At 36.5% G+C, this 20,955-nt stretch overlaps 3 protein-coding genes across 4 annotated transcripts; 2 read left to right on the forward strand and 1 right to left on the reverse strand.

Annotated features, from left to right (window-relative positions):
* Positions 1–580: 580 nt before the first annotated feature.
* On the reverse strand, positions 581–3,468 carry LOC117431721 (zinc finger CCHC domain-containing protein 10-like). Its single transcript, XM_034053013.3, has 4 exons — positions 3,278–3,468; positions 2,664–2,825; positions 1,641–1,691; positions 581–1,394 (listed from the first exon to the last, which is right to left on the reverse strand). The coding sequence occupies exons 1-4, from the start codon at positions 3,346–3,348 to the stop codon at positions 1,187–1,189; spliced, it is 492 nt and encodes a 163-aa protein (XP_033908904.3). The 5' UTR covers positions 3,349–3,468; the 3' UTR covers positions 581–1,186.
* Positions 3,469–4,227: 759 nt separating this feature from the next.
* On the forward strand, positions 4,228–13,820 carry LOC117413381 (heat shock 70 kDa protein 4-like). The gene is made up of 20 exons (XM_058996965.1): positions 4,228–4,327; positions 4,495–4,608; positions 5,772–5,829; positions 6,343–6,483; positions 6,755–6,877; positions 7,154–7,253; positions 7,469–7,602; positions 7,785–8,029; positions 8,222–8,298; positions 8,417–8,568; positions 8,807–8,913; positions 9,012–9,145; positions 9,461–9,642; positions 10,088–10,186; positions 10,374–10,529; positions 10,865–10,990; positions 11,148–11,255; positions 11,401–11,520; positions 11,729–11,890; positions 12,370–13,820. The coding sequence occupies exons 2-20, from the start codon at positions 4,502–4,504 to the stop codon at positions 12,586–12,588; spliced, it is 2,550 nt and encodes an 849-aa protein (XP_058852948.1). The 5' UTR covers positions 4,228–4,327; positions 4,495–4,501; the 3' UTR covers positions 12,589–13,820.
* Positions 13,821–14,967: 1,147 nt separating this feature from the next.
* On the forward strand, positions 14,968–20,658 carry LOC117412981 (E3 ubiquitin-protein ligase RNF14-like). Of its 2 annotated transcripts, none has more exons than XM_034021657.3 (8): positions 14,968–15,112; positions 16,335–16,496; positions 17,008–17,159; positions 17,483–17,935; positions 18,114–18,342; positions 18,468–18,640; positions 19,025–19,155; positions 19,373–20,658. In XM_034021657.3, exons 2-8 carry the CDS (start codon positions 16,343–16,345, stop codon positions 19,437–19,439), a joined length of 1,359 nt encoding a protein of 452 aa, XP_033877548.3. In that variant the 5' UTR covers positions 14,968–15,112; positions 16,335–16,342; the 3' UTR covers positions 19,440–20,658. The 2 variants fall into 2 exon arrangements, with proteins under 2 accessions (XP_033877548.3, XP_033877547.3); XM_034021656.3 differs by having other exon boundaries at positions 14,970–15,112; positions 17,444–17,935.
* The last annotated feature ends 297 nt before the right edge of the window (positions 20,659–20,955 follow it).

A 20,955-nucleotide genomic window follows, 5' to 3' on the forward strand; every position in this document is an offset into this window, starting at 1 on the left:
TACATAAACGATCTAAATTAGGTTCATAGAGTTATTTTAAATTATGTCTCAATCCTAAAATTCTTTTGGTCTTAGCTGTAGTTGGATGCACAAAATCATTTTATCATCGTGTCTTGGGTAGACTGCAGTAGATTTCATCTCCCTAACTTCCCTAGAGTATTGGTTATTTATGCCTCCAGACCTAATCAAATATGTTTTAGTTTCATTCCTTATAGCAGTGCCTTCCTCGCGGACCATTTTGTCTAACCTCTGTACACATAATTACTATTCTTAATTTTGACATACATAAGATTAAAAGGCTTAAACAACCTCTTTATTAAAAAAAAAAAAGAAAACTACAAATATGTCTTAAATAAGACAGATGCTTCAAATTACCCTCCTATGTGCCAAACATTACAATCCTACTGTTACAGAAACACAACATATAACAATACTAGGAAAGGTTCTGAAATATTACAATTACATATCTTGTATACGTCAAATTAAACTTGAACTATGTTAATTTTGAGGTAAGTGTGACCCAGGTTAAATGTGACGACAGTATAAACTAGTATTTAATAATTGGAGTAGAGTGAAAATATAGGTTTAAAAATAAGTTTAATGCTTCTATTATATACAATAAAAATAAGAAAAAACTAAAATGCAAATGCACACTCTGGAATTATGATAAAAAAAAGTTGTCATTTACAAAAATATTTATTAATTGTTAACTTTCTTAAACCCTGAAAATGTCTGCCATGTAAAATAATTTGAACAGCCAACTTGTAGTTCACAAACATGCAAATCTCTGGTCCCCTTATCTTGCCTGTGATCAAATACACACAATGGAAACAGTCCACATAAAAGAGCTGTAAAACATGGTTAACTGAAAGGTAAAGTTTCGTTTTTTAGGTCACCGTGTCAAATATGTAATATTGTTGTTGAAGAAATAACACACTCTACTATAAATACTTTTACTCCTAAAAGATATACCTTTTGGAATATGAGATCCCTTCATCACGCTAGTAAACGTTTATAAATGTACCTGGTCTATACCTCTTTTCAGCAAACCCTTACTGACAACTTAAGCCACTAGAAGCTCCAAGACTTGTGTTAGGTTTTATTTACATGACAAACTTATAAAAATCAGTCTGAACAGAGCAGTAAAACAGGGCTGGAACTCTGATCTGGATCAAAACCATTCATCTTATTTCTTCTTCTTCCTTTTCTTGGGAGGCTCGCTGTCGGAGCTGCTGTCACTGGAGTCTGAGTCGCTGCTGGAGCTGGAGGAGGAGGAGCTGTCATCACCGTCACTGTCCGAGGAGGAACTGGAGGAAGAATCACTGTCTGATGAAGAGTCACTGGACGAACTACTGGAGCTGCTGCTGCTGCTGGAGCTGCTCGAATCCTTGGATCTGTTAGGGGGTACGGGGACAAAAACTTCAGCGATGTCATATAAACTGCAGGAATTCAAGAGACAGCTTGCTCATTCATAGGGAGGTGTGGACAGAAAAACGGGTTACATTGTTTCTCACACCTTTTTATTTATTTATTTTTAAACCTTACTGATCCACTAAACTTCTTGAAAGATCAAGGTCTATCTCCTTTGTGGCCGCATCACAACAATAAAACAAGAAAGAAAGAAAAACACACTCAATTACCTTTTCTTTTTTGTCTTGGTCTTCTTTTCACTTGCCCCTTCACTGCCTGGTCTAAAAAAATAAAAATAAAAATTACATATGCAAACATACAATATAATACAGATAATTGGAGTATGCTTAACAGAAAATCCTAAGAAATGTTCATGCTCAATTTCATGAAAAACACACCAGTGCTTCTCAATATAGTTTATATTGAAGCTTTTAATAGCTCAGGCATTCAATACCATTACATATAATGTCCCAGTGACTGATATGCACGCTACGCGTAATCATTTCTTGAAACAAATGTCAATGCAATATTTCTTCACAATGACAATCTGTTTAAAAAAAAACACACAAAAAAAAACCTAGATAAGTCAGCCATTCAGTGGTCAGTTGAAAAGTCACTACTTATTGTAATAAATCACAAATGGATAGGCAGTTTTCCAAACATAGATGCATGCATGACAACAAGTACACTGAAACTAAGATTCATCAAAATGCTTGAGCAGTTGTGTCTAAAAACTGCAAGTGTGACATGCATATATACAGTTCTACATTATGCATCCCTAAGTGGGAGAATGTGTTTGAAGGGTATTTGTATTCAACAGGTCTAACGATCATTATAGATTTATTCTGGCTGGCTGTTTGGAAATCAGTACGCTCACTTTTGTACAGCCTGCACACAGGTATAATGGAGAGTGGTACCTTAAAGTAATAATGAAAGATACTTGACTTGGACATGACGTCATTAAAGTAGGCTTCAGAAAGCCCCAGTGTAGCCTAGTAATAGTTTGTTTGTGTGTGTGTGTGTGTGTGTGTGTGTAGCTATTGCTAATGATCTATAACTGTGGATTTTAACAGAGCACTTGAACTTCATTGAGCATTTCAGGCTTACTTTCCTAAATGTTATGTTCAGTATCAGCAGAATCAGTATCCTTTCCAACGTAGCAGTGCAGAGTGAGATGAATGAGACCTCACTAAGGTATAAACTTATCCATTAATGTTAAACCTAAACAGCACGCACACACAAAATAATCTTACACTGGCATAGATGTCAAGTTGTTTTCATTCTCCTTTAATTTCTTCTTCAATTCTACAGTTCTGGAGGGTCTGTGTAGATACTTCCTCTTCCCAGTACATTCGTACGTCCAGTGGCCAAATTCTAAACATTTTTGACATCGGACATACTGTTTGTTAGCCTCCCTAAAACAAAAGGAAAACATAGATCGAGTCTAATTTCCATGTGGTAAAACATTACTTGTGAGTCTTACCGGGCCTTGCGCATTAAACAAATCATTTATGTGTATCTGTGTATAGTATATAAGTACTTGCTGTGTGTGGAATTCATTGGTCCTCACAACACTGTGCGGCACATATTGAAAAAACAAGGTAGAACATAACGTAAAGACATATCGGACAAATTATTTTGTCACTGAAAAAATATCTACACCCAACATTAAAACACTTACGCAACAAAGCTGCTAGACTACAGTAGCAGGTATGTTTTAATTAAACAAAAACCTAGCTAACCATAACCGTTCTAAACGTGTCCCATATATATATATATATAAATTGTTCTGTAAGCTGTGGGACAATAGTATGTATTTCCATAAGCATTAACATATAATTAAATGTAAAAACTATTTTTTACTTACGCCTGCCTACGAGCAATTATTCTGTGCATGGGTGTCGCCATCTTGTAACCCCTGATAAAGCAGTGCAACATGGGATACTGATGTAAATCACCCTCCAAGGAACTGAAACAAAAGATGAGACCAATTCACAAAACTATTCGTTTTATTTGTTAATTTATTATTTTTTGTGTGAATAAAATAAAGTTAAATATTCATGAAACTGTTATAGATCGTTAAATAAACTGCCCGAATTCTAAAACAGAACTGCAAACTGTATTTTATCAATCAAGAAGGACAGTAGTAGACCTAATTTGCTACTTTCATAGATAATTGCTTATCCAATGTGAAACTTAGTTAGGAAATGCTTAAGCCCAAGTTTATTTATTATACAAATTACTTATTGTTCTATTCCAGGGGTCTCCAACCCTGGTCCTGGAAAGCTACTGGGTCTTCTGGTTTTCGTTTCAACCGAGCGCTCAGTTACTTAATTGAACCAATTATTGGCTTAATTAGTCAAGATTAACATGTGTTCCAGATCTTTAGCCATTGATAATGTAAATACACCTATAAAACCTACAGGATCGGGACTCTCCAGGACCAGGGCTGGAGACCGCTGCTCTATTCTAGTGTTTAAATTGGCAATTACCTGTGACTTGTATTTCATCAGTACAACATACACAGTAATTATAAATGGGACTGCCTGCAGTCATCATGACCAGCAACATTTAATATGACTCAATTAATAAAAAAAATTAAAAAAATGCGAAAATACACATATATCTATATATCTAATATATATATATATATATATATATATATATATATATATATATATATATATATATATATATATATATATATATATGAAAAGCAGACATTTGAAAACATTAGACAAGTCCTTCCACTTCATATTAAAATGGCTTCAACCCGCTTTTCAAATTGAGAGGGTTCAGAAACATCTAGAGAAGTCTGGAAGAATCTAAAACTCGCGATATTAAGACAGCCGCGGTGTGATTTCGTTGTGTGATAGAGAACACTCTACACTCACCAGCCGGCTTTCCATTTAAGAAGGTGCAGTTAATTCAGTGGTGGACAGGGAATAATAACAACTTTTATTTTTTTTGTTGTTAATTCTAGTCTAAACCGTTCTTAATTTTTATACTTACCAATTCATTCTAAACACCAAGAAACGTTTTGGTGTTTTACGATACAGTTATTGTTTATTTTTTTTTGTGTAGATTAAATATGTCAGTGGTGGGGATTGATGTCGGCTATCAAAGCTGCTATGTTGCGGTAGCCAGGGCCGGAGGGATTGAGACCGTAGCGAACGAGTACAGCGATCGCAGCACACCGTGAGTATATCCACAAAAACATGTTTCCTGTTGTACAATAAATCTAGGTGTTCAAACGGTACTCCGAACGGTTATCCTTTACAACCAATGTATGACATTTATGAGGCCTTGTGTCGGAGATAAGGAAGGATGGAACTAACGAATACACACGTGAATGCTGCGTTTCCTAATGCTGGCCGCTGCAGATACTTATTATAACATTATAAAGGGCACAGGCAGCTCTAACAGTCTATTAAATAATAATTATAAACCAAAAATACATAGTTTATTTGCTTAACAACCGGTCGAAAAAAAAAACTACATCCAGCGGCCTTCTGCACCTTGGGTAATACAATTTAATGACTTGCGTGTTTTTTAGTGTTCCAATCAAGTAAGGTTATAATGTACGGCAGGTATTCATCTGAGAGTGGTTGTCGCATCTGTGTATTAAGACAGGTTAGCTGAGAGAATTGGAATACTGGTTTTACTTAATGGAAAGAATGCACCTATGCCGCTTTGGTGTCGTCCTGCACCCTTTGACTGAAGTGAAAGTGACGCATGATTCAGAACAATGCATTATCGTATTGAAATTTCTAGCACCTCGTAGACAATACTATCATAGGATCAAAGGGCATGAATACTTTTGAATTAGCATTTTAAGTTTTTTGCAAATATAAATAATTGTAGACATCTATTTCTGGTAGCTTTTTTTCCCCCTCATCCACAAAAGCAAAACTTTTGCTACAAAAAAGATTTTTCCTAAAGTTATTTAAGAAATTTCTAGAAATGATACATTTCCATTGGGGTATGTAAACCTTTTGACTACAACTGTATGTAGGTCTGTATTTATTTTTTACATTCGTGACAGTAGTGTATGGGTGTTGCTAACAAACTTGTTTTGGTTGGCATGTTCCTGTTTATTTCTTTGTTTTGCTATATTATTTTGATGGTTATATTCCAGGTAAATGTACACATCAAACACACAAATAAGTAATGATCAAAAGCTTGTATGGAGATAAATTGTTTTGGTCCCCTGGAATCTTTCACTGTTTAGTCTTATTTTGCTGTAATCTCTAACTATATTAATATCCACAGCAGTGCATAACTAACTACTGTGTAGGGTCACCTCTGCAAGGCATAAAAAGACAACTTCATTCAAGTGTTTGTTTTTCTTTATCTTCAAGCTCTTTTGTGTCATTTGGGCCACGGAACCGTTCGATTGGAGCAGCTGCTAAAAGTCAGGTACGTCTTCATTGAATCAATAAATATTTAAACACTTTAAAAGCTGATTGCTGATATTTCAAAGTATATTTTGCTGGCAGAGCACAAACCTGATGCCTGATTTTATGATTTGATATTAAAACTAATTGCTCTTGTGGCAGAACTATTTTGTTTTAGTTGCAATTGTCATCATCCAGTGATTTTTGTTATGTTTTGTTTGTGTGTCACGGATTGATTTAGCAACTCAGTCAAATTTAAGCTAAAGTCTAATTTTTAAAATATATAGAAAAACATCTCATTCCCTTTAATGGAGCAGAACATCCCTGTGGACTTGGGTACACTGATGGTCTGTGTGTGTATTACTACTACTGTAGCTATATAGACACACAAGCAGTAAAACATTGAGAAAAAAGGCTGAATTGGTTAATTGTTCAGAAACCGAGATGGATATTTCATATTTTATTACTACTTTGCATTAAAGTAGCTTATAGGCATGAGGGATTAGCTTTTTGCTGATTGTTTGATTTCTTCCAGGTGGTCTCAAATTCTAAAAATACAGTACATGGATTTAAACGGTTCCTTGGCCGGGCATACACTGACCCTTTTATTCAGTCAGAAAAAGCCAAACTTCCATATGAACTTGCCCAAATGCCAACAGGCACAACTGGCATCAAGGTAAAGTAATATTGGGTTAGATATCTTATTGGGGAGAGGGTGAAAGGTGGAGGAATTATTTTGTAAAATGTAGTTATAAACAGCTGAGCCGCCACAGTGTTTATTTTACACACGTGACCTGATGGATCAGGTGGAATGCTTGAATCTTGTCTTTATTACAGTGTAACCGTATGTCACTATTTGTATATGAGATGATGGTTTTGGTCATTCCTTTTGAATACATATTTTCAGGCCATGGAACTTACTGTCTTCTTTGTTTTTGTGGATAAAGCTGATGTACATGGAGGAGGAGAAAGTTTTTAGTGCTGAGCAAATGGCGGGCATGTTGATGACCAAACTAAAGGAGACGGCAGAAAATGCATTGAAAAAACCTGTGGCAGATTGCGTCATATCAGTAAGTTGAACATTTTCTTCAGCTGATTTAAAATGTAAGCCCCCATATGGATGTGTATTGAAATGTAGTCTTTTAACAGTACGTTTGCTGTGAACATTATACTACCAAAACTTTTCTTTTCATACGCTTTCAGAGATGTGCGTTACATACAGGAGCATTAGAAATCTTCATTTATCTCATCCAATCAACATGTAGTCTGTCTATTCCACACTTGTTCACAGTGCTTATCAAACATCAGTTAGCTTGCTTTTTTAAATGTATTTTTTTATTTCACAGGTTCCCTGTTTCTACACAGATGCTGAGAGGAGGTCGGTGATAGATGCTGCTCAGATTGCAGGGTTTAATTGTCTGAGGCTCATGAATGAAACCACAGCAGGTAACCTAAAAGCTGAAAAAAGATGTGTGCATGCTGAGCTTTGTGACTGGCTTTCTTAATAAATTCATACACTGAATATATTAAATAGAAAGCCATTTTAGTGTGTGTATAATAGATATAATATAGATTGTTTTGTTTAACCAGATTGAATAACTCATTGTTTACAGCTGTTATAAGTGGTGGTTTACCCAGTTCTTTATTTGTATTCATTCCAGTTGCATTGGCGTATGGAATTTATAAACAAGATCTTCCTGCCCCAGAGGAAAAGCCAAGAAATGTTGTGTTTGTTGATTTGGGACATTCGGCATACCAGGTTTCAGTCTGTGCTTTCAACAAAGGAAAACTGAAGGTAAATATTTTAATGGTATATGGCAAACTGTTTGGAGCATGATTTCATATTTTGTTTTAGATGGTAGAGCACTTGGACTGGTTGCCATTTCTTCAGATATGTAAAAACAAAGTTTATTGTAACCTTAATTTAAATAGACTATATTCATGTGAATTAGTATTATTATTGTGTTTCTTTTCTAGGTTCTTGCTACAGCTTTTGATCCACATTTGGGCGGAAAAGATTTTGATGAAGTTTTAGTCGATCACTTCTGTGTAGAATTTGGTAAAAAGTACAAACTGGATGTTAAGTCGAAGATCAAAGCACTTCTGAGGCTTTATCAGGAGTGTGAGAAACTGAAGAAGCTGATGAGTGCCAATTCTTCAGATCTGCCCTTGAATATTGAATGTTTCATGAATGACATCGATGTTTCTGGAAAACTGAACAGGTACAATTATTAGGATAACCAAGACTACTCCACTTTTAAGTATAATTTAGTTAATGTTTATCAAGTCTTAAACTTGCAAACACTTTTACAAGAGGCTGTGGTGTCTATTCAGAAGAAACTAACTGTAGTGGGTTTGAGCTAAAATAACCTACAGTTCCTTCTGTGTTTTTTCTTTTTGTTGTTTTTTGTTAGAGGGCAATTTGAGGAGATGTGTGCAGGACTCTTTGCTAAAGTAGAAGCTCCACTCCGCAGCATTTTGGAACAAGCAAGTAAGTTCATCTTTACTTGTAAGAGTATTACAGCAGTTAAGAAGTTGAAGTATAAAAGTCAAGCAGCTCATGGAAGCAATATTAAGTGATGCATTGTTTGTCCCTCCCAAATGTAAAGGGCTGAAGAAAGAAGATATTTATGCTGTTGAAATTGTGGGCGGTGCTACAAGAATCCCAGCAGTGAAAGAAAGAATTGGCAAATTCTTTGGCAAAGAAATCTGTACAACCTTAAACGCAGATGAGGCTGTTGCTCGAGGCTGTGCCCTTCAGGTAAGAGCTGTGTTACAGATCGGTTAGTAGTTTGATGGTACTGTCCATGTTACTTGGGAGCCCATTTACAGTTTTGAACTAAGTGGGCTTCACATCATTTAACAGCATAAATATATCCAAATCCCAAGTCAATTATTTAGTTTCACAAAGTTAATGTTTAGATTTATTTTGTTTCTATGTATGTCATATAGTAATCTGTGTAATGTTAACTTGTGTTTTATTTTATTTTTTCATTCAGTGTGCTATTCTGTCCCCTGCATTCAAAGTGAGAGAGTTTTCCATTACAGATCTGGTTCCTTATCCAATCTCCCTAAAGTGGAATTCTGCAGCAGAAGAAGGACTAAGGTGGGACCTCATTCATCTTTGACCAAGTCTTGCAATGTTGTTTTCTCGTGAAAGTGTTGTCACTTTAGCAGGTTTTGATGCCTTTTTCTATTTTTTAGTGACTGTGAAGTATTCCAGAAGAATCATGCAGCACCGTTCTCCAAAGTTCTAACTTTCTACAGAAAGGAAGCTTTTTCTTTGGAAGCGTATTACAACTGTCCTAAAGAACTGCCTTATCCAGATCCCACTATAGGTGAGGTTTGAACCTTTGAAGAGGATTCTATTTCCATCCTCCTATCAATAGGGAGTAGGATTGTTATCATATCTGTTTTATTGCCAAACCCAGGTCAAGGGAAGAAAAGGTGTTGGGGTGCCATGAAATATAAAATGAACATGTCCCTTCTTAGGCATTAAGTAAATGCATTTGAAATATATGTGCTTATTAAAAATGATAGCTCTAACTATTGGTATCTAATGGTGTTAATGGATGCATCTCAGTATTAGTTAAAATGCCAGACGGAAACAGAAAATGTATTGTGATAATTTAAGATTTCTATTTTTTCTGCAGGTCAGTTTCTGATTCAGAAGGTGGTTCCTCAGGCTAATGGGGAGAGCTCCAAAATTAAAGTTAAAGTCCGAGTGAACGTACACGGCGTGTTTAGTGTGTCAACTGCCTCTCTTGTGGAGATACAAAAATTAGAGGAAGGTGAAGAGCCAATGGAAACTGAGCAACAAACAAAGGAGGAGGAGGTAATTAATGTATTGCTGGCAACGTACACTGTCTTAACTGTTAAACAGTTCTTCTGTGGGCTATGATATACTAAATATATACTGCAATATCTGATTTAATTGGAGGGAGTAGTTATACTACGGTAGCTGCTTTATTAACGTTAGGGCATTATAAATGAACAATGTCAGGTACATCCGTGTGTCTAAAACACCAAAGTATGGTACTGTATACTATGCAAAGAAAATCTGAATTGTGAAAGCGCCAATACAGTATTTGACAATTTTACAAAATTAGCATTCCAAAACAGTTCTTACCTTGCTCTGTCTATGTATGAGTATTGCGCTTCAGGTTTGATTCTCGGGTTTGATTTTGAAATCATGTCAGATTTTGCAGCAATCTAGAAGAGACTATTATGTAGTGCTCTGATGGATTCACATAATATTGGATTGCTGTTGCCTGTTACAGAATAAAATGCATGTAGATCAAGAGGATCAGAAATCTCAAGGTGATGCAAGCCCGCAAAAAGAAACTGCTGAAAAAAAGAATGAACCCGACGAAATGGAGGTAACTGAAAAACAATACATTAAGTCAGTCCTCTTCGCATGTGTTTTACTTGTTAACTGTTTAGTTCATACCAAGATTATATTAGTTACAAGTTTGTAAGTGCAGATGGTGTTTTATATAAGTGTTTGTTCAACATTTAGTCATTGAACTGAAAAGTAAATACTAAGTTTTATTTTTTTGTATTCAGACTTCTGCAGAAGAGGCAAAACAGGAAAAGAAAAATGATCAACCCCCACAGGCAAAGAAACCCAAAGTAAAAACAAAGACTGTGGATCTCCCCATTGAACACAGCTTACAGTGGCAACTGAGCAACGATACACTGAACTTGTTTGTTGAAAACGAGGTAATTTCTTCACAAACCATACTTGTATCTGAACTATTCAGTTTGAGCCCACCTGGAGGGGTAACCAACTTTGAAACAACCAAGAGTAAATGGAAGTTGTTCAACTATTAATAAAAGGCTTATTCTTTTGTAAACATGAAGCGTAATTGACAAGTCTCTGATACTCAGTAATGCAGGAACTTCTTTTAACCATCACTATTTCTGCGCTACATACTTGGTCAGTTTTTATCAATTACACGACTTGAAATTCTGGCTGCTAATGTGTTTCTAGACATGATGGCTCAGTTTGTCAGTGCTTTGAATGTGTTTTTTTTTTTGCGGTTTGTTTACCCCAGGGTAAGATGATAATGCAGGACAAACTTGAAAAGGAACGAAATGATGCAAAGAATAATGTGGAGGAGTATGTGTATGAAATGAGAGACAAGCTGAGTGGTCTCCTGGAGAAGTTTGTTGGGGATGATGTAAGTACTGTGTTTTCTTTTTCTTCCACAAACTCGCATTTGCTAGTACAATGCTACACTATCACGAAAGGAGTAGTGTAACTAAATGCAATGGGATTCAATTCTTATGTATTATATTTGTTTTTGAAAGAACTAAAAATTGTTTCTGTAAATTCAGGATCGGGACTTGCTGTCATTGAAGCTGGAAGACACAGAAAATTGGCTGTATGAAGATGGGGAGGACCAGCCGAAGCAAGTTTACATTGACAAACTAGCTGAACTGAAGGTAATGTTGGTTCCATCCAGAAGATAGGTTGTCTGTCTTGGGAATGCAAAATTGTAACCATTTAATTTTACTATCTTCAAAAAAAGCTAAAGAATAATAATTTACATATAATTTACATTTTTTTTTTAATTCCCCCCCCCCCCAGAAACTAGGCCAGCCAATTCAGGAGAGATGTCAAGAGGCTGAAGAGAGACCAAAGGCTTTTGATGACCTTGGGAAGAGAGTCCAACACTATATGAAAGTAGTTGGTGCCTACAAAAACCAGGTATGATCTAGTTGCTGCATAGAACAGACTAACGACAAGTATGCGACAACAGATTGAACACTTGCTAAATGTACATTTTTGCAGCATGTGTAATAGGCCTCTTTCAAATCAAGTTTAAACACTAACAAGTGCTCGTAACAAGCTGAAATAAAGATTCCTCAGATCTGTTTGGTTTATTAAACCTATTATGTGTACTTTTGAATTTTAGGACGAGCAATATGAACACTTGGATGCAGTTGATATGGAGAAAGTGGAGAAGTTGGTAAATGAGGCTATGGCTTGGATGAACAATAAAATGAACCAGCAAAGCAAGCAGAGTCTTACTCTGGATCCAGTCATCAAGGTGAAAGAAATCCAAGCAAAAACAAAGGTAAAAAACAAAACTGAAGGTCTGCCAGAATCTTTACATGTGTCCCATGTTGAAAATGTGGAAGGAGGGAGTAGACATACATGTATACTGGTAATGGAGTTCAGTGTTCCAAAATAATAGCTGTATTAAGGAACATGTATCGAAATGCAATATATATATATATATATATATATATATATATATATATATATATATATATATATATATATATATATATATATATATATATATATAAAAAAAAAATTTTTTTTTTTTTTTTTTTTTTTTTCTCTGGAACTTCAGAAGAATTGTATTGTGCAGAAAGTATCTTGTTAAACTGTTTCTTGCCTTAGCAAATGTTTGCTTTTCATCATAAATAATTTAAGGAAATTAACTTGGATATTGTAAGATTTAATTATGGCAATTGGACTCTGTTAACATTAGATGTAATCCCAAATCTCTATACCAACACTGCATTTTATTTATTTTCTTATTTGCAGGAACTGGTTTCTGACTGCAACCCAGTAGTCTCGAAGCCCAAACCGAAGGTAGAGCCCCCAAAAGAGGAACAGAAGGAAGCTGAACAGAATGGACCAGTAAATGGACAGGAAAACACAGAGACTCCGCCAGCTTCCAATGAGAAAGCACCAGAGAGCAAAGGCCAGCCTGCTGCCCCCGAAACTACAGACAGCAAGCTGCCTGAGATGGACATTGACTAACTACTGCAACAATCCAAATTGTACAAGCATTGAAATAGCCTTTTGACCATCATTTGACATAACTTGAGCAGTTGACTTTTATAATAAATACTGTCATCTGCCATCATGGCATGATTTATTTATTAAATGCATATTTACATACATACAGTATATCACCTCATTGATTTGTTACGAGTTTGATTTAAAACATGAGGTAGTCCAACTAATTGCCTAAAAATTAGGGGTTAAGGTTTTCAAGTATGCAAAAGTAATCTTCAATGTTTGTGCTTTTAATTGTAGTTCAACAGGTGTGAGCAAGGCTTGGTCAAGCAGATGTTAAATTTGTAAAAATAATGTAAACTCTGTTTTATCCTTTAAACTGGAGCAGTTTAAAAGTATTTTGAAATCCAATTGTTAATGGTTGTCAAAAACCATTAACATTTTATAGATCTATAAAATCATAACCACTGTAGTCCCATATAGAGATGACCCCTAAATACAGGGGCTTGTTGACTAATCCTGAGTATTTGTAACAATATTTAAAATAAGGAGTACTTGTTAAAACAAGACTGCTTTGAGTATTGGCTGCTCTACTACAAATATTGAACCGGTTACTTTTGCAGTTAAAGGTTATATAATTTGAATGCTGTATTCCTGTTGCGGTTTATACATTTCTGACATGTTCTGCAGATATATTTTTTTGGACACAGTGCAGCAGCAAGAAAACATAAGACCCCAAAAACCACATTTTAGGAATAAAAACAGGAGTTATTTTGGACACACACACACAATATTGAGCTCAGAAATTGAGCTCAATATTGTATTGTTGAAAAATAGTGTCAAAAATCAAATCGAACCTGATTTGTTGTCTCACCCCACCCCCAAAGATAGATTTTGTTCAATCAATACTGATGTATAAAACAATGAGTTACTGTAACAGTATTTACCAAGTAAAGGCTACACTTCTTTGTTGTGGCAAGCATATAGATTGACTGGTGTTGTTAAACCTTAGTGTTTTAAATATGAAACCTTAATTTTCTGACGATTCTTGTTGGGTGATCCAGGGGTTGTAGGGTTCTTTTCTGTAGAATTGAATGCTGTTTCATCTTGATTGTAGAGGAACACATTGGATTGGTGGCAGCTGTGGAAGTGTCTATTGATATTTCACTCAGGCTTCTGGTTTGCTATTATCAGTGTATTTATGCTTTTGTATTTCACAGATGTGAAGTATAATAAACAAATCCTTATATAAATTGAAGTTAAAATCTTTCATTAAATCTACTGACCCCCTCATCATTTGAAATGTGAACCAGCATAGATGTGCTATTGTTTATACTGCATCACTGAGCATTCCCTGCAAATAAAAATGCATCATTACAACAATTCAGAATGGACACATTACCTGATTACTGCAGCACTACGTGGAGCTGCTTTTCCACAGAAAAGAGAAGCACTTGAGCTAAAATGTTTTTTCTTTTGGGGCTACGCTACCCTATTGATCGTTTTTATTTCTCTTGGAGTCAATAGAGTTTAAAGTTCACAATATTAAAATACCAGGACTAAAAAAAAAAAAAACTACACAGGCCTACAATACTTAAATAAATGAAAATGTAGTAATCAGAATAAAACGTTTAAACTGCATTTGTTCAAAGCCTTAGGAAGAATGGAATATAGAATTGTATGTTATAATGTAAGAAAAGATTGGGCAAGAAGCAAAACTGCATAAGCAGTGGACATTAGATTGACAATGGTACATGACGATTTGTATGTGTAGGTTAATGTAATAATTTAACATTTGTTTATTTCGTTAGAGGCATTTGAGCACTTAGCTCTGAGATTTCCTAGTTTCTAGGAAACCTGTCGTCTGCTTCCCCCCCACCTCCAGTAGCAGTAGCATGTCACTTATAGAATTACATACTTTCCTTCTGTTAAAAAAAAAAATCATGTATCGATTTTGTAGAATACATGTGCTCAGCACCGCGCGTTGCTAACAAAGTATTTTTTTGGTGCAAACACATCATAGCAACGAGCGTTGATATATTTGTCCCAAATGATGACGTAATTTGCTTGCTGTCATTGTATGATGAGAAATTATGTGACCTGTATTATGCGACGTCAAAATTGTGGAAATGTAAGGGAAGAGGACCAATATGCCACCTAATGATCAATCAAACTACAATTTATTTTAAAAACAACCACCTTTGTTATTTTCCAGCTGACTAAAGATAGCATATATATATATATATATATATATATATATATATATATATATATATATATATATATATATATATATATATTACACACTGAACATACACTAAACATACACTACTAGTCGGGGAATGGTAGAGGTTGCAGACACACAGAACCGCTTGGGACAAGGACGCGGCTGAGCAGCAACACGCGTAGAATATTACAGTAGCAACAGAATGGTGAATTGCACAGTCCAGTCCTGCAGAGGGTGTTGCAACTTTTTTTGACCAATTTGCAGCGTGCAGGCGCCTCCCCTTACTGCAGTGTGTTCTTGTCGGTGCGGAAGATCAAGGTAAGAGTAGAAGAAAAAAACCCTATCCGTTTTAACAGTATTTTCCATAATATATCATATGTGCATTTAGTTCGACATGTGGGTAAAACAAGAAACTGTTTTGATTTAAGTTTTCCTGATTTTAAAAAGTAGGTTCAGTACGAGTAGCCGCATGGATAGTGTAACTAGCTGCTTTACATAAACGCCGGTATGATATTTATTTATGTTACTTCTGACAGCCCCCCTCCTCTCCTCAATTAACATAATTTTATTCCTATCTCAAAACAGAACCCATAAGTATTGTGATCTGCCTTTCAAAATCCAATCTATACTGAATTAACATCTGGTAAAATATATTTGGACTAGTCTGGGTGTGAAACGTCATATTATGAAGCTGTTACGTTGATGCATGTCCGTCACGAAACGCATTTTTTTTTGTAAAAGAATAAAAATGAGTAATAATAAGTAAATTAATTGGATTTACTAACACGACACAGACCAGTAAATACCTGGCAACAACTTTTACACACCCCAATCACCTAAAACGACACATGTTGCCCTAAATAGAAACGTCTCGCTGCTACAATAGCTAGGTAGTAAACATGTGTATAACGCAGCTTAAAATTCCCAATTAAAAATACTTCTCAACCTTTAACACATGCAGTGCTTTGTTTGCCTGTATTGTCAACACAATGGCTATACATTTAACCTGAGACAGGACACTTTAGCTGCCTCAGTCTGTAAAATGTATTGATGCCTCTACATAGGTTTACAGTTTTAGTTCAGAACCCAAGTGTTCACTTACAAGTTCAGCATTTTTGGGGGGAAAATACAAACGGATGTTTCAAAGTTTTAATTTTTGTTTCAATAATCTTCAGTCAATAAGATCTGACAGTATGTGATGACATATGTTTATAAAATAAATATGAGAAGTGAGTCAAGGCAGTTTTGTACTGTGGAAGGAACATTTGTGAAAAAGATAACCTACAAAAAAAACCAGATAATTTAAGTAAAATGTACATTTATACAGAACAAAAAAGGTAAAAGGCTTTGTTTAACAGTTCTGCGGAGTACAAGGGAATTACTGTACAACTTCCAACAGAGCGTCTCATAATTAAGACAAACAGGGGTTCCAGACCACATGGAATCTAGTTGGTTTCTGGAATTGCCATGTTTCTGAAGCCTTACCTGGTATTGTTGTATCATTAGGAATGTAAATGAGTTGGTATTGTGGTATCTTTAGGAATGTAAATGTCCTCGGAAGATCAAGAAGCCCAAGAGGATGAGCTTCTGGCTCTAGCGAGTATCTACCATGAGGAGGAATTTAGGAGGGCCGAGTCTGCTCAAGGGGGGGAGATTCGGGTCTGTCTGCAGCTGCCTCAGGACTTTAACATCTTTGTCAGCGGTAAGTTACTCTTGTGTACAGTACTTACTTAGTCATTGTGTCTTTAGCGAGATATACCTTTTTATTTGGTTACCTGGGAATAATTATGGACTCCCATTGCATTGCACCACATTGGGCCTTTCCTCCAAGTTACTTATTCTGCTTTGTCTGAGTAAGCTCTGGAATGGCTCAAACTGCTGTGCAAAATTAAGTGACCCCCTGTTTTATTTAACTTCGTTGGACACATGATCATTTTGTGAACTAAAAAGTTGAACTAAATATTAGGAGAGATGCACTTCTTTTCAGTCCGCCAGAACCATCAACAGTCAGTGTTTGTTAGACCCCTGCATATTTGTAATCTCAGTCAAAGATGAGAGAGAATGCAAAGACTTGCTCTCATTTTTTTTTTTTTTTAACCTGATATTTTTAAGAGCAATTTGTACAACTTGATTGCCCCTTGTCAAGGTGGAGTGCTTCTCAACACTCCAGCCTACAGCTGTCTCTGAGCCCACTTATTCCTGCTTCATTCCAGGACAAGACCAGCATGGCCTGGAGAAGGACAGGGTAGAACACACTGTGTCATTTCTACCTCCAGTCGTGTTGAACTTTGAGTTACCTTCAGATTATCCATCAACCTCTTCCCCCATATTCACCTTGAGCTGCAAATGGCTTCCCAGAATTCAGGTTTGGAATTATTATTTTTTTTTTTTAAACTGAGGAATAATTAAAACCGCTGAGTTGTTTGTTGTATTTTTTCAGATCAGTTCAGTGCAGTGAATAACTTCCTTTAGTCCGTTAAATATAACTGCAAAACAAGTGTGTTTTTATGGGTTAACAAATAAAGCAAATGCCCAAGGATAGATGTAAAAAAAAGAAGGAGGAACACTGTATCAATGATGAAGGAGTAGAGACAAGATCATATAATAGAAATGGAAATCGGGGATGACTGTTTATGGTGTTCCCTTTAGCTTAGTGCTGTTTGCAAACATTTGGACGATCTCTGGCAGGAGAGTGTGGGAAGCGTGGTCCTGTTCTCATGGATGCAGTTCCTGAAAGAAGACCTTCTCACTTTCCTGAACATTGAGTCCCCGCTAGAAATTAAAAATCCCTCCGAAGGCAGGCAGAAAAAGAACGAACTTGACGACGTTCACAGCAATGCCAAGGAAGAACCACTGGACCCAAGAGCCATCCAGGACTCTGACTCCAGGATCAGCATCCTTCCTCAGATCTTGGATTTCGATCAGACTCAGCAGCAGAAGGCCTTCGACAATAAGGCTTATGTCTGTGGCATCTGCTTTTCAGAGAAGATGGGAGCCGAGTGCCTGGATTTTAAAGAGTGCAAGCATGTGTACTGCAAGGCCTGTCTCAAGGAGTATTTCCAGATCCAGATCAGAGATGGGAATGTCCAGTGCCTTAACTGTCCAGAACCAACGTGCACCTCAGTGGCCACACCTGCACAGGTAAGTTGTTGTTGCTTTAAAAAAAAACAAAAGTACATTGACCACAAAAGTGGATCAGTTTTACACACTACTAGTATCAAATAAAAAATTCCTAGTAAAACCTGCAATGTGTTTTTTTTTTCTCTATTGGTTTTCTTCAATAGTATTTGGTATCCTGTATAATAGCCTTTCTCTTCAGGTGAAGGACCTCGTAGGAGAAGAGCTCTTCGCTCGCTACGACCGGCTGCTGCTCCAGTCCAGCTTGGACATGATGGCGGATGTGGTGTACTGTCCTCGGAGGATCTGCGAGACGGCAGTGATGCTGGAGCCCGGCTGTACCATGGGCATCTGTTCTGGCTGCAAGTATGCATTCTGTACCCTCTGTAAACTGGCCTACCACGGGGTGTCACCCTGCAGCACCACTGCAGGTAAGGGGGAGTCTCTTTATTTTAATAACGTTGAAATGCACTGGAGCATGATGTTCCTAACACAATGGTGGTTTAGATTCTGATTGTGGCCTGGTAACCCCTATAAGTTTCCTGTTGAATTTTAGAGCAGCTACGCGGCCTACGTGATGAGTACCTGGGGTCGACGGACGAGGGGAAGAAATTCCTTGAGCAACGCTTTGGGAAGCGGGTCATTCAGAAGGCAGTGGAGGAGTCCCACAGCCAGGACTGGCTTGAGAAGAACTCCAAGGCCTGTCCGCGCTGTGGCACCCACATACAGGCAAGGGAGGGACTAACCCTGTCTCTGTACGAATCACTTGTACTGATTGTGTGGCAAACCAGTCCCATGGAGCAGTCCAACTGCAAGTCCCAGATATATTACTGTCTGCCTGTATAGGGGGGTTAATTCAATAAGAATCTACAATACAATACCTTATTTGTCTTCATTTTCATACATTTCAAAATGTGTAAGACAGGTAATACAGTCCCACTTACAGTGATACGGACACCCAGGTAATTGACTTGTGAACCAGCTGTGGTACCCACATACAGGTGTGTTATCCAAACTCTGACGAGGTCCACAGGTAGCACAGTCCCCCATTCATGTAAAGCAGTCAGTGGTGTGCTGTTCAGTTCATTATTACAGGTGCTTCTTGCTTTGTAGAAGGTGGACGGCTGTAACAAGATGACCTGCATCAACTGCCACCAGTACTTCTGCTGGCTTTGCATGTGTCAGCTGTCACGGGCCAACCCCTATGGGCATTTCAACAACAGCACTATGCCCTGCTTTAACCAGTAAGTCATTATTGAATTTTATTTTTAATTTTTTTTAATGTTGTCCCTTCTAATACAATATCTGTACCGCACATTAAAGGCATTATTACAGTAAACATTGTTTTGTTTTTTGTGTGGTTAGGGAGGTTGGAATTATGAGACGTATATTCCTATCAATGTAAACTTCAATAGAAGATCTGTGGAAAGTGAAGCTCACACATGTTTTATGTTTTGTCAGGTTGTTTCAAGGTGTCGATATTGAGGATGGTGCATTCTGGAGCGATGAAGAAGATGAAGATGACTGATATGAAAGTTAAAGGGGATTGCAGTCACAGGAATCTGCCCGTTCTGTCCTGATTCGACATGCCTTTACTTGTCAAACACATGCTGTAAAAGTTAAACAATGGAACAGTAGATCCCCCAGTCTAAGGGAAAAACACAGCGGGCATCATCAAAGCTTATACTGTGGAGCTTCTTAAATGTAACAAGGGAAGCTTGAACAACTTGCATTTTGTACTGTTTTAAGTAAAACATTATGTTACAAAATGTAGAAACTGCGGGTCGTGGAATTTTAATTTCTCTTTCCAAAATGTGACACTTTGAAGGTCTATTGTTTGTTTTTTTTTTTAGGTATTTGCAAATTAAAAACTGCACTGTTCCGACACTATGTACAAGGGGTATAAAAGAGGCTTGAAACATATTTTTGTTTTATATGGTGCACACAGCTTGGCTGTCTGCCTTGGCCCATTTTTTAAGAATGAAACTGAACACAAATAAGGTTTTAATTGTCCATTCATATTTAAGTAACCCCCAGATGAAAATCAATGAACAGCATCTGATGGGTACTTTCAGCATGACTGCAGTCAAAAGAGTAGACAATCTATGTTTTTTGTGCATTTTTTAAGTTAGAAATCACTTGTTACTTTTTGTTTTAAGTATTCTATTCCGTTTTAAAAATTAGGCAAATTAGTCAAAACACCTGAATGAGATACAGTAGTCTGACCCTGTAAACATAGTTTTTTGTAATTTTAGAGTGGCAGAATATACATGGTCTGCATATATTAATGATATATTAAAAATAACTAAATGGCAATACTGATTAGTACACACTTTCAGGTGCTTCTCAAGCTTGTGTTACATCATGTCCACTCTGCATCACATGTTCCTTTAAAACACCATTTTCCAAATAAGGAAATTTATAATGAATCCTTTCTTTAAATATACATCTTAAATTGTGTGACAAATAAGGAAAAAGTGTTCATGCAGTGACTGACAGTTCAGTAATCTAGCTGCTTTGTGTTTGGGCTGTGCTATCATTACTTCTGTTTAACACATGCAAATAACGCATTTCTTTAAGACATACAAGAAGAAATATTACATTATTGCTGCTGATCATATTGCTCCTTCACATATTAGAGAGGAGCTTTTTTCTAACATGTATAGCAATGGTCTACCAGACAGCCTTTGTTTTTATTTGATAATATATATTTATCCCTAAAATAAATGGTGTATTTCAAGACTAATCTTTGTTTGTGTATCTGTTTCTTGAAAATGCACACATTTCCTTCATATTATGCATTCCGTTTTTAGCAATATCTTGAGAAGGAACCAGCCCAGTTGTGATGTAATTAAAAAACGGTTCCTTCCTCTTAAGGCCATTAGAATCTGGAATCTAGAATCATAGTGACCTACTAATATATCCTGGCCTGTGATTGGTGGGAAAATAAAGGCAGGTGCATCAAAACTGCTTACTCAAATGTCAACGAATCTGAATGGGCGTTAAACACAGGAGGTTAGAGGACATACTACATCACATGGGCT

Source organism: Acipenser ruthenus, chromosome 23, assembly GCF_902713425.1.
Source record: "Acipenser ruthenus chromosome 23, fAciRut3.2 maternal haplotype, whole genome shotgun sequence".
Lineage (NCBI taxonomy): Eukaryota > Metazoa > Chordata > Actinopteri > Acipenseriformes > Acipenseridae > Acipenser > Acipenser ruthenus.